This window comes from Monodelphis domestica, chromosome X (genome assembly GCF_027887165.1).
Source record: "Monodelphis domestica isolate mMonDom1 chromosome X, mMonDom1.pri, whole genome shotgun sequence".
Taxonomy (NCBI): domain Eukaryota; kingdom Metazoa; phylum Chordata; class Mammalia; order Didelphimorphia; family Didelphidae; genus Monodelphis; species Monodelphis domestica.
The window spans coordinates 25,535,509-25,549,875 of record NC_077235.1 but is presented as its reverse complement, the minus strand read 5'-3'; the positions used below and the strand labels follow the sequence as shown (position 1 = coordinate 25,549,875).

The 14,367-nt window shown below is 37.6% G+C and overlaps 1 protein-coding gene across 11 annotated transcripts in view; it reads left to right on the top strand.

Moving 5' to 3' along the window:
- Positions 1-14,367, top strand: part of LOC103106019 (connector enhancer of kinase suppressor of ras 2-like) — a 526,863-nt gene that overhangs the window by 344,356 nt on the left and 168,140 nt on the right. For all 11 annotated transcript variants that reach the window (XM_056808958.1, XM_056808954.1, XM_056808963.1 and 8 more), the window contains 2 exons: positions 8,192-8,307; positions 9,540-9,751. In XM_056808958.1, coding sequence (XP_056664936.1) covers positions 8,192-8,307; positions 9,540-9,751 — 328 coding nt within the window. The remainder of the gene's footprint in view (positions 1-8,191; positions 8,308-9,539; positions 9,752-14,367) is intronic.

Sequence of the window (14,367 nt, the reverse complement as noted above, 5' to 3'; positions counted from 1 at the left end):
CATCAGTTATCCTCTTCCCTTACTACCCAACTTAGCCACCATGGTGGAATGTTGTAGAGTACTGGACTTGAAATATAGAAGACTTGAGTTCAAATCTTGCCTCAGATGCTGATTAGATGTGTCATTGGGCAATTCCCTTAACTTCTGTGTATCCTCACCTCAAAAATGAAGGGATTGTGCTGAATATGTCTTTATCTAGTGCCATCTTTTCTTTTGCCACTTCTCTTCCACAATTCTTGGTCTTACTGCCATCTGTACATATGCCCATCATGAGCTTTTCCATAGATCTTTGGGGGGACTTCAACTTTCATTCTTCAGAGACTGGCCTCTGGTTTGTATCCATATAGCATAAGCAGAATAATATTTTTGTACAAAAATTATTTTAGGGAAAAGCTCGGCATCATGAAAAGCACAAAGCTGTGTTCTAAAGGTATTCTAGCTTGCTTTCTACCTTCTTTTCAGTTTTGGACCCAGTTCATTACCCATACTTAGTGACATAGGAGAAACTAGGTGATGCAATGGCTAGAGTACCAGTCCTGGAGTCAGAAAGACTCATCTTCCTGAGCTCAAATCTGGCTGCAGACACTAACTGCATGACCCTGGGCAAGTCATTTAAATCTGTCTCAGTTTCCTCATCTATAAAATAGCTGGAGAAGGAAATGCCGAACCCACTTCAGTATCTTTGCCAAGCAAACTCCAAATGGGATCACAAAGAGTCAAACATGACAGGAAAAGAACTGAACAAAAATTATATGTATACACGCACACAATCTCTACTCTGTCCTCCCAATCTCCACTCACTCACCACCCTTATGGGGGTTCTCCAGCCAAATGAATATCATAGTCTAGACAACTGCTAGCCTTCCTAACTCATTGAACCCTGGTTCAGAGGAATCTCTGTGCTGCATCTTTGACCCTATTCCCGTCTTCTCTAGTTCCAGTGGCTCCCTATTCCCTGCAGGATCAAATACTCCATGCTCTGTCTTTGAAAGCCTTTCATAACCCGACCTCATCTTACCTTGCTAGTGTTACTACTATACAGCTCTTCTCCATTATGTGCCAAACTAGTAACACTGGCCTCTTTGCTCTCCTTATTCCCCATACTCCATCACCCAGCTTTGTGCCTTTTGACTGGCTAGGCCATATGCCTGGAATGCTTTTCCTCATCTCCTCCACTGCCTAGTGCCTTCCTTCTAAGATTGCCTTCTCCTTACATAGTGTATATCCTGCAGACACAGTTGTTTCCTTCATTAGAATCTGAGCTTTTTAGGGCTGGAACCATGCTTTTGCCAGAGCTTGGCACAGTTCCTGGCACATTAATGAACTCTCAAGGTTATGATGTTTCCTTTGTTTCTCACCATTCTACTAAATGGAGAAATGGACAATCATTTAAGGAAAGCAAAAATCATTTGAAATCAAAGCTGGTGACATTATTATGAAGATACCCTAACATCTATATCAATTGTATCAAATTCAGTTCTGTTCCCCCTGCCCCACCACAGTATGGCAGAACTAGATTAAAGCACAATTGTGAAGTACTTAACATAATAAATAAACTTATAATACAACCCAGAAAATATTAATTTGTGGTTTTTCTGAGCCAATATTGATTTCTGTTTGAATTGGACACTTCTCTGCATGATGGAAGATGCTTGTATAATGTACTACCTGCTTCCAAACTGTGCCAACAGAAGGTCTTTGACAGCAATCACTTTGACTGCCATTATTAAATTATAGTAGCTAAGTGGCATAGGCAGGTAGGTGGCATCAGGTATAGTGTTAGACTAGGAGAAATGAAGATCTGTGTTCAGTCACTTCCTCTACCTCAATATCAGTTTGCTTTTCTGTAAAATGGGAATAATGCTAGTGTTAAAAAGATAAAATGAACTAATATGTGTGATGTGCTTTGCAAACCTTAAAGTTCTCAATAAATTCCAACTAGCATTACAGTAGTGCTTAAGCAATGGTGTCTCCAGTGCCCCCAAGTTATTTGGCAGTAGTAAATCTTTGTTCATTGAAAAGTAAAATGGAAATTTTAATGAAAAAGTCAATGGAAGGACCAAATGACTGTGCAAAGAAAAAATAATAGGCATTTAATCAAGCACTATATTCCTTTGAACAGCTGTCAAATAATGTTGTCAGGCCTTTGAATGATCAAAACGCCTCACTTTTCCACAGATTACCCATAATGTTCCTACTATTTCCAAGAAAGGCACTAAGAATCTAGTATAACCTGCCACACCAAGCAAAAGCCTGATTGAAAATGAAGGCAGGTGTGAGCTCACAGATCAGGCATTTAGAAAGCTCATAGCGTTAAGAGATTTATCTGTGCACTGTCTGCCTGCAAATGTGGGGTCCTTGCAAAGACTCAAACACCTGAAGGCTCAAATGATACATGGGCCCAGCAACAGAGCTTTCCAAAGGGGAGGTTGCCCCCTCTTGACTAAAGAAAGACCTTGAGGTCCATACCTAAGCAGGGAAGAAGTCTTTTCAAATTCATCTATTATGGTTTCAGAATTATTTATTAGCTCTAGGACCAATGACTTCTCAAGAGCAGGTTTCTGGAGAACTGTCCATCTGTGCAATTCTCACTCTGGGGGAAGAAATTCATACCTTCTTGGGAAAGTCAATCACGTTTATCTTCCCTAAGAGAAAATATTGCAATAATCGAAAGAGCATTCAGTAGTACGCACAAGTATTTTTGCAAACATGGCCCATTAACAAATGCTCTAATAGTTGTTCCCTTTTTCTAGAAATTCACCTAATTTCTGGCTACAACCTAAAGAGAAGTGGTTTTTATTCTCACCTTCCTATTGGTTTAAATCCCAAAGTTCTTTTCAGTAATTAATGTCCTGTCTTGTCTTCCATACCTGCTGTTTATTTTTTAACCCCTTACCTTCCATCTTGGAATCAATACTTTATATTGGTTCCAAGACAGAAGAGTGGTAGGGGCTAGGCAATGGGGGCTAAGGGACTTGCCCAGGGTCACACAGCTGGGAAATGTTTGAGGTCAGATTTGAACCCAGGACCTCCTATCTCTAGGCCTGACTCTCAATCCATTGAACTACCCAGCTGCTCCCCTGCTGTTTCTTTTTTGACTGATATTACGCCTTTTTTAAGGCTCTGCCTTAAATACAAGTATCAAATCAATCTTTGATTTAAATAACTATTTTGAACTTTTTATCTCAATGATCTTTTCTTGAATAATATTTGATTTCTCCCATATAACACGTGAAAATGATTTTTGACATTCATTTTTGAAAGTTTTGAGTTCCACATTTTCTCCCATCTTTTGACCTTCACTCCCTCCCTGTTCTCCACCCTCCCTGAGAAGGTAAGCAGTATATTTTACATGTGTAATCATGTAAAACGTTTTTCTATATGAGTCATTTTGTGGAAGAGACCTCAAAAAAACAGAAAGAAAATGGAATATAGTATGTTTCAGTCTGCATTCAAACTCCATTGGTTCTTTCTCTGTTGCCATGATCTTAAAAGACAATCAGGCCTACTTATTGTCTAGTCCTTAAGATGGACAAAAGCCTCTGAAACATTTTGGGGTCTGGTGACAGAATCTCAGGACTAAAAGTGACCTTTAGACATATCTTGCCTGCCCCCACAGCCCCACTGCACAGTTATCCTGCAGTTGTGAGAACTTAGGGTCAAAACAGAGAAATGCCTTGTCGAAGGGCACATGATGGAGGAATCAATGGGAAAAGGGACTCAAATCCAGCTCTCCAAATTCCAAGTCCTGTATCTGCACTCATACTACATGACCTCTTCACCTCAGGGTAGTGGGCAGCTTATACAGGACTATTTCACACGGGTTCCATTGTACAACCTCAGCTCTAATACAAAAGCATCAGTCACACATTTGTCACACAGATGGAGACTTTTGAATGCATTCAACTCCTCAACCATATAACTTTTTACTCGCTTTCAAATTAGGTTTTAAGCAAACTAATTTCTTGGCAGGAATGCTGCCAGAGTTTGCATTGAGTAGCATCAGGAAAATTACAAGACTACAGGGATTGTGAAGATCAATGGACTGTTTTCATTATTCTCCTCCCTTAATCTCACCTTAGAAAAAGGGTTTCTTTCTCTATGTCTTACTGCCAGAAAAGGTTATAACTAAGATTAGTCTTAAAGCATGATGATGACAAAATTAGAGTATGGCATCATCAGAGCTGTGCCCTTTCTGTTGTTAGTCAATTTAAAATGAAAATCTGAATTATGATTATAACTGACTGCTTCCATTATTTTGGACTCCTTCTGGCAATTCAGTAATTCTACAAATATCTAATGAGTACCTACTTTGCATAAGATGAATAAAGATTCCATCCTTGCCTTCATGGGATAATAAGCAAGTGTAATTGAAGCAATTCTCACATAACTGCAGTACAAAGTAGCTCACCTAAAATACCATAAGGCAGGCCTGCAGTCCAAAGGTACATGGTTCAGAGAAGGAGATCTCATATCCCTTTGCAGGATCAGGAGAAGCTTCACAAAGAAGGTGGTACTTCATCTGGATCTTGGAAGGGGAAGGGGTTGGGAGACTTCTTACAGCAGAGAGAAGAGCTTGAACGAAAGATGTAGAGATGCGAAATCTTTCAGCTTGTTTCGAGGAGAGAGGATAGTCCAGGTTGTGTGAGGTATAGGTGTTTGTAGAGGGAGCTGAGCTAGTAAAGGGGGAAAGGCTAAAGAGATGTATTGGACCAGGACAGGGAATGAAGGGAATTCAGTACCAGGGAAAAGATTTAGATTTAATTCACTAGAAAAGTGGTAAGTACCATCTATCTGTGAATAGGTGAACTATACTAGGAAGCCTTAAATGGCAGCTACATATTGGTTCTATTGAAGAAGGGAGAAATTGGGGGCGAATAGCTTATTGCAATGGTGTAAATAAGGCATGTGGAGGCCTGCACCTGGGGTGGTTGCAGCAGATGTAAAAGGGAGGGCTAGATACAAGAACTGCAGAAGTAGAATCAACAGAATTCAGAAAGTGATTTCATTAATGCAGTGGAAAGAGCAAGAGAAGAATCTAGAACAACACTAAGGTTTCTAGCCTGAGTGATATGAAGGATTTGAAATAGCATTTCCTGAAAAAGGAAAGAAAAAGGAGGACCTAATTTAGGGAAGAGTAATGGAATAGAACAAGGAGTTTAATTTGGGACATGTTAAGTTTGAGGTCTCAATAAAATAAGATGGCACTGAGTCTGAAGACACTTAATTGGAGTATTATTGAGACCATGGCATGGTAAGCCTCTTAGAATACAATGCTGAAAACATTTCTATCTGCTTTGTGTGTCTGATAGAAAACTCCAATGAAACATATAAGTATAAATCTACGTGCCTTTTTCCATGCTTATACTTCTTTTTTTTAAAAAAAGATATTTTATTTTACCAATTACATGTAATAACAATTTCCCATATATATTTTCTGAAGTTAGAAGATCCAAATTGTCTCCCTATCTCCCTTCACTTCCCCTTCCCAGAGATGGTAAGCAATTTGATCTGGGTTATACATGTATCATCATTATGTTTACCTTTCAAAGTTCACTTGAAGAAATCTTGTTTTCTGAGCAATTCTACCATTAGTGATGAAGTTAGTAGGAAGAATGTCAAATGAAAACAACAGCCATACAACAATTATAAGCCTGGAGGAAAAAAAATACATATGTTGACAAATATCTAGAAATGTGCTTTTACAGTGTAAAATGTGTTATTAAATACAAAGATTGGAAGAAGCCTGAAATAAAGAGCTGCTCTCATTAAATGTAATCACTAATGAATATGACATAAAGCATTTACCTTAATGAATAGGTTTTGAAACCAATAAAAACCATTTGATGCATAAAATGGAGAAAAAAAGGATAAAAAGCCACTTTAAAAATATGAAGACTAGGCAGCACAATAAATGCCTTGGATAATAATGGAGAATGACTACTATGACTCAGGATTGGAACAGTTATTTACTATGATTATGGCTCACTCCTTTGAGACCTGGAAATTTTCATTTCTATACAAGAGGCTTAGTCATAGCCATTAGAGCAGAAAGAGGCAAAAAGCTGGTAATTCTAGCTCCTCTGTATTTTTCAACCTTTATGAACTTTACTTTAGTCCTCAGCATCTTGGGTTGTTTTTCAGTTTGGTTTTTGTTGGGGGGGGTGAAGTAATAGACATTGATCTCTCTGGCAGATGGAGACTAAAACTAAGAATGTAATGAATGCATTGAGTGCATAGGATAATCAAATGAATGAATAAATATTCATTCAAAACTGAAATTATCATTTGATTATTTGATTAAAAATATACTAGATTTTGAAAATGCTCCTTGAAAAGCCAATAAATAAGGCATTATATCCTCCTAGTGCTTTTTAGGGGGTAAAAACCCCAAGGAATACTATAAGCTTGGGCTTTGGAATATCAAATGATGTCTGGATGCTTCCTCGGTGACAGCAGAGGCATTTCATTATCCATAATATATATCTGGGAGAAAGCAGACTATGCTGATAGCTATTTGTTTTTCAGAGGTTATTATTACTTTCAAAGGTCAAGTCTGTCAAATGTGATCTAGGCCAAATATTCTCCACCTTGTTTTTTCCTAGACCCCTTACACAGTCAGTCTAGTGAAGCCTATGGGAATACATTTATAAAAATGTATAAAGTGACAAAGGAAATTAATTATATTTAAATATTATTAATCAAAATATTTTAAAAGCCATGTTTGTGGCCCCTGGATCGGGATGATTCTCTCGGGAAGCAGGGCCCCAAACCTTCCTTGGCCAGTTGCAGCATAGGCCACCAGACAGCTTCTCTATTTCCCAAAGCCTGACAAACTGACCATCCCTCTTTTGCTGTTTTAATTAATAGATTTGGTCATTACTGACAGAAATAGTTAGGGTTCTATAACTTGGAATGAGTTTATTAGGTCAGTCATCAGGCTAATAATTAATGAGGAGGTAGCCTTCCTGTCTTTATTAAACCATGACTGGAGACTTTCACTTAAAATGTTGACCCTGCTGAAATTCCACTTATGGTCCCACAGATCTTGTCAACAATGGTCTTTCTGGGTCCATGGAACTTGCAATAGCTTTAGGTTCTAATACAAGGAATCTTAATGCAGAAGTGTCAAACACTTGGCCCCATTAGTCTACAACATTCCGTAGTGGGACCTGATCCAGATTACAAATACACTAAAACCTAGATAATATTAATGCTTTATTTTCTAAGTCAATACACCATCTGCAGGGATCTTTCTGTATGGTTTGAATGACCTCTACTGAGTTTGACACTACAGCCATTGGAAATGGAGCTTATAAGATGGGCAGAGTCTTGAGCAGGAGCCTTTTTCTAAAGGTAGTCTCTAGGGTTCCACTCCCTAATGGGCACTTCCTGATAACTTCACTGATAAGAACATTCCTGCTCTACCCTGTGTGTTATCATGACAAATATAGTGAGATAACACATGTAGAGTTCTTTTTAGAATTTAAAGCACTATTTAAACATCCATTAGAATTTTATAGACCTTCCCTAACCCTAGTACCTTTTTCCATTTGGAAAATAGATTTTGTGGAAAGGACAATCCCTAATTAGTTCAACTGATTGATTTTTTTATCTGAAAATATCTCCATGGGGTTCCTAGGTTATTATCTGGGTATTCAAAAATGGTCATACAACTAAGGTTGGTTTCTACCTTGAGAAGCCTTAGTATGTTGTTCTTAGTTATTCTCTTGGTTTTGTTTTTGCTCTAACTGCTCCATCATGCATTTAGGATTATTGAACTGCATTCCTGGGATTTCTCAGTAATTACTGAATTTGTTAGTTATATTGAATTAGAATTCTTTCTTCCAAGATTCTAGCCACTCCTAATGTGGAATGATGCATGGATTTATTCCGAATCTCAACCAAATCATGAAAAAATATGAGATACCAAAAAGAGACTATTGCTTACTAATTAAATAACCTATGTTATGGCCCTCATTCCTCTGTCGTGTTGGCATAAAATGCTGACAACAATGCTGTCTGATATGTGACTGCTGTTTCTGAACTTGACAGGAGAGATTGCCACTGAAATTACCTTAAAAATTGATTTAGCCAGTAGAATGGCACTTTAATTGGAAAAGATCAACATGTTTTGTGAAACAGAAGTACTTGAAAACAATTTGGTTCATGTTTTCTTTTTGCCTTGCAGGGTTTGGGTGCGACAGGGATAAGCAGACCCACAGAGACTGTTACCACCATGGACCAAACAACCCAGGTGGAACCAGAAGGATTCTTTCATTCTTCCATGCCTGGACCAAGGCCAAGGTAAACCTCATTGGCCATTGGCTCTTCATTTTAAAAATAGCATTCATTTTATTTTTCATTCAAGGGTTTTTTTTAATTTTTAGAACTGAATCCTCTCCTTCCCACCTCTGACTTCCCTCCTCTTCTCCACATTGAAAAAAAACAAATGAGAAAAATTAAAGCAGTTGCAAACATGTATAATCAAATAAAACAGAGACTAGTCTTAAGGAAAACTCTATAGCTAGATTAGAAAACAGAACCAATTCCCTTAGATCTTTTTCTCCCTCCCAACATGCATGATACCCAGAGCCAGAAATCCTCGCCTGATAGACAGCACATCAAGGTGGACCAGGAACCACAAAGTGATGTGGTGCAAGGACATGCTATGATCATTCAACCACATGTAGTTTACCTGACAAATGACAAGTGAAATTAGGCAAGATGCAATATCCATACCCCTAGACTTGTCTCTTTAGTTTATCAGTAGATTATTGAAATCCACTTACTCCTTCCATAGACAGATGAATAGGAAAAGCAGGTTTTCTTACCACCTGATCTGATGGTTGGCCTCATAAATAGTACAGTTGAGTAGCTCTTCTTTTCAAGAGCTACTACTGCAAAGCTCATCTGCTGCAAGCATGGATAGTTCTCACAGTCTTGTTTCTTGCTTCTAGAGTTCTGATCTTAAATAAAAGAGGAAACATTTTCCGGGTTACCATCTCCCTAACCTACTCCCTCACCCCAAATTTCCTAGACTTTAAGAGCATATATAACTTCTGTACATGCCAATGGTCAGAGAATATGCAATTGTCATTTTCCCACCAAAAATTATTTAGAAACCAGTTATTCCATGATTATGGAAGGCTGGAATCATTGGAGTTTCTCAAGAAGTATATCTTCAAATCAAAATTTTATCTTATCATTTTGGAAGCACAATAATTGAAAGGAATAGTGTTATTACTCTTTTGTTGCCTATGTAAACAGTTTCCTTTTCAGGGCAAACTGTCAGGACTTGGGCCAAATTAGTAGGATTTGAGTTTTGCAAAGTAAATGATGTGCTTCCTTACTGTGATTTAATCCATTTCCAATATGGATTTGAGTTAAGCCATCACTCTACCATAATGAGGTTTCTAACCTAATCTAAAGGACATATAAGACATTGTTTTTCTTAGCTCTTTGGAAAGCTTATAGTGGCTGCATAGATGCCCTTTCACTGACAGAAGTTTAAACAAATACTTGGATGTTTGCTTTAGGGATGACATACCAACAATATCTTATGAAGACTTCAGCGAACCTGCTGCTGGAAGATCTACCGCAGCCACACATGTAAGGCCTGGCTTTTTCGTGGAACCTGAAACCTTGAAATACTATACTTTAATCGAAAATGAAAGCCACCCAACTGGCAATGAACATCAACGAGGAAGATCTATAAGCGTTCGAAGAAAGGAGAGGCCTGCTCCCCAAGGTACACCTGAATACTTTTGGACCTTCTAAGGCAGTATACTTAGCAAATTGAATGAATGACCTTCTGTCACTTCCAAATTGGTATGTGGTCCCTAGATGGTCAAAGTTGATAAGGGGTAAAAAGTTGTTCTTTCGGCTATCAAAGTATAATAGAAGATTATCTCATTTGGCCATTTCTCATGACTTTAGGGGCAAGAAATCCATTTTACTACAGACTCAGAGGCTGGGAATTTAATCCCCAAATATTTAGTTTCCTTATCTTGAATAGGAATAGGCAAAGAACACCTGATTGAGTGCTTAATGATCCTGAGCCCATGAAACCAAGTGACAAATTTAGCTATCACAAATTTGGGATCAGAACTTCATGTAAACATTACCTGAATGTGATTTTTTATCCAAGCCCTTAAATATCAAAATTTAAATGAGGTTCTCTTCCCTTGGAGATGAGTTGGAAGGTCTTGCAGCTTTCATTAAATGAATCCCCTTTTCCCTCTCAGTAGTGCTCTTATCACATAGAAAGTAGTCAGAGTTGAGTAGTTCTTTAGCTGTTTTGCTAAGGTAGGTTCATTGCTATAAATAGAATATACTGTCACCTTCTGAGGTCCTCGTCCCCCTTTGTTGATCTGTTTTCACAATGCCTCCAGATTATAACTCAATACAAAAAGAAAGCTGAGTATACACCTCCCCTTCCCTGCCAAAATTTATTTACTATAAAAAGGATTTTGTCTCTGAGCACTGATACTCTGCATAAAATACCCCCAAATTCTTATTTTGATTTTTGTGCAAAAACTACTGTGATCCAATTAACCACTGAGCCGTTAAAAAATAAACTTTTCCCATGAAAACTAAATATTATGTCTCTGTGAATGTAAAAATAATTGAAATTTCTCAAATATTTATTGAATGGCTCCAGGGCACATGCCTCTATACTAGAAGCTAAAGCATTTGCAAAATGAGGTACTCACTGTCTCATTTGTCAAGAAGAGGGCAAAATTTAGTTATTTAGTTTTACTTCTTGGTCAACATTTCAGATTTAAAGCAAATCATATTTTTGTGGATGTTTAATACTTTATACTTGGTGGCAAATTTTATGTAAACTGATACTACCATTTATAAGAGAATACATATATATGTAAATTTCATATATATGCACATTTTGTATAAATATACAAAAATATATTTATACACATTTCTTTCATTAAAGGTATAGAACTCACCCCAATAAAAAGTGCCTACATTTCTCTTTTAGACTTCCACCAAATCAGAATGTTATATAGTACCATTTTTGTGTCAAATGAGTACAGTACTTCTCAGTAATATTAATTTGCCTGTCATAATTATGACATTGCATCTGAGTAAGTAAGAAACTGACTTAAAAACTTTCATATCCCTGAGTAAATTTCCATCATTTAGAAATTTAGTTACAATGGAATGAATTAAACAATATGAGAAATGACTTCCTGAGCACTTTCTTTTAGAGGAGTAGTGGAGGCTTCCTCTTAGTTTTCACTTTAAAATAGTTAATAAATAATCCCCTATCTTGTGACCCTTGTATTTCTACAGGTAACATTGTTGATGTTATCAGCAAAGTGTCCTGGTAGTATTGCAGCTGTTCTTTTGTGTTATTATTTCTAACAGTGAGAAGGGAATGAATGAATGAATCAATGGATGGATGGAAGGATGGATGGATGGATGGATGGTTGGATGGATGGATGGATGGGTGAAAGAAATGGCACTTATTGAGTAGTTATTGTGTGCCAAAAAATAGGATGGTGACCAGGTGAGTAGAGAGAAGGGGTTAGATGTGAGAGTTGTTATGGAGGTAGAAATGACAAGATTTGTCAGTATCACATATGTGGGGTAGTGAGAATGACCCTGATAGTTTGAACCTGAGTAATTGGAATAAGGATGGCACCCTGGACAGAAATCTGGCACTTTGAAAGAATGAGTTTGGGAAAAAAGATAGCATTGAATATGAGATACATACATGCTTCAGGACTAGATCTCAGAAGAGAAGACTATATAAGACTGTATGTATGTATGTATGTATGTATATATAGGCTCTCTATAGTATAGAGATGATTATTAAAACCATGTGAGATGATGAGCTCATTCTGAGAGATTATGTAGTGAAAAGACAGCCCATGAAAGAACATTGGACTCTACCCACATTTAGGGTATGTAAGATGGAAAGAGTAATCATATAAGTAGGAGGAGAACCAAGAGGCAGCTGGGATGAGCCAAGGGTGCATCTAGGAGGTGAGGGTCTTCATCAGTATTAAACTCTGAAGATAGGTTAAGAATGATGGAAATCGAAAAAAAAAAAAGCCATCAGATTTATCGATCGAAAGATCACTGATAGCTTTGTAGAGAGCATTTTAGTTGAATGATGTAATTGGAGCCAACCTGCAAAGGGTTAAGAAATAATGAAAGAAAAATTCAAAGAAAAGAGCAGAGATATTTTTTTCTAAGCGTTTGAGAAAAGGAAGGAAGAAATGAGACAAAACTGTAGACTGAAAAGCTGATACAGTCTAGCGAGGATTTTTAAAGCATTGGAAGACAGCAAGAAAGGAATCATTAGATAGAGAAGAATTGAAGGTTAACGGGAAAGTGGATAATTATGAAGGCAATCTATCTGCTGGAGAAGATTGGGGAGGGGCACGGGATCAAGAATAAACATTGAATGGTTGGCCTTGGTGAAAAGAAGGGCCACTTCTTTGTCAGAGATTGGAATTAAAGAGAGACTGGAGGATGGTGTCAAGGTGAAAGAGACCTGGGGCTGTGAGCTAAATGAACTGATGAAATGTGTCTGAGAAAAAAAAAGTTTCATAGCTACCGAAGAAGAACAGATGGCAGCAAGAGAGAAGACCAGTCCAAAGTTAAATAGTTGGTTAATGGTAAGGAAGGAAGGAAGTGGAAGGCAGGTCTCAACCTCCAGACCATTGTTCTTTTCACTATAATATAGTAAATTTCAATCCTTCCTTCAGTTTTAGAATTGGTCAGTGAAGAATTATTGTATAAGAGGATTGTGTGAAAGACAGTTTTCTCTAAGCATGACTTGGTAGCCTAAGTAGGTATTTTACCAATTAAGAAAAGCACAAACTTATTAATCACTCCCTTTGGCAGTTAGTCTGGTGAAACCTATAGGCTCTTTCTCAAATTCTTGTTGTTAAGTGCACAAAACCCAATATATGTGTTTACTAAGGAAACCTATCCTATCGAAACCTTTTGGTAAAAAACTACGTTCAGGAATCCCAGGTTAAGAATCTGTTTTTAAATAACTACTCTAATGCATTGAAAATTTTCCCCCAACAGAAAAATGTCTGTTCCTTGAATAGGGAGATACTTTTATTTTTGTCTTTGTATCCTCAACACTGAGTCCCAGGCCTTATTCATAGTAGGTGCATAATAAATGTTTATTTGAATTGAACTGAACTGAAAATGTGATTTGATTTATATAACTTCCCAGGGAGGAAAGGCAGCCTGGTGTCATGGGTAGAAGGCTAGTCTCAAGTCAGGAAGACTTAGGTTCAAGGCCTGTCCCTGACTTGCTCCTCTGATCATGAGCAAGCCACTTAACTGATTACTAGCACAGTCAACACTCTGAGACTATAATTTATTGATGCATTACCAATTTGCAACAGCGTTTGTAGAAGAAATTTCCATTCTGGGACTTCTTGCCACTGATGAGATCACAGGTCAGGGCTCCCATCCCCAATTTTCCTCCCAGAACATGTTAAAAATTGTGTGAAGGTACATACAAGGGATCCCCAAAGTCTTAGTGCACTTTAAAGCTTTGATAGCTTTACGAAAGCTATCAAAAAAGTTACAACTTTCAGAGCATTTGGGATGATTAGGAGATAAATATTTAAAATGAAATGTCATCTTAAGGATGTTATTAGCTGGGACGGAATCCTCAGTGAAAGTACAAAACAGGATACAAAGCCAGAGTCAACAGAATGCATCCCCCATTAATTTGAATAGCAATAACAAAATGACATTCAAGTGTTTATCCTCTCTCTCAATGCCCCCTACCTTCTGACTATGGAATTTATCAGTTCATCTCAAACTATCATCATTAATCCTGATGCGAATTCTGATCCACCAAATGTTAGAATCAGTGATTTTGTGTTTCAAATAGAGAACTATTACAACTTAGAACTAACCACTCAAGAGTCCTGCAGAATTACCAAGGGCAAGAAAAAATTTGAACTATTATCGCCTACTAGGCACATCACAAAAATATACCATGAGTGAAAAGTTCTATAATTGCAATTCCTTTGGAACTAACTCCCTGTGTGAGACCAAGACCCCACTAACTGTGTGGTTGTGTTGTTCCTAACTCCAAGAGTGCCTAACATAACTGTGTATTTCCCAGCAATACAGGCCTTTAGAATCCACTAGGTCAGGTTCAAACTGCCAATGCCTATTACTAAGAGATGTTTAAAACAGCCAAGTGCTTCAGAATTGACCCCTTACAAGTTCTTAGCAAAGCTTTTGAAGAACAAAAAGGAGGCATTTTCTGTATTTCGATCTTGATTAGGAAGGTCATGTATTCAGCAATTATAACAACTAAGCCCTGTTGTTGATGAATATTCGTGATGACCACTAAATCAC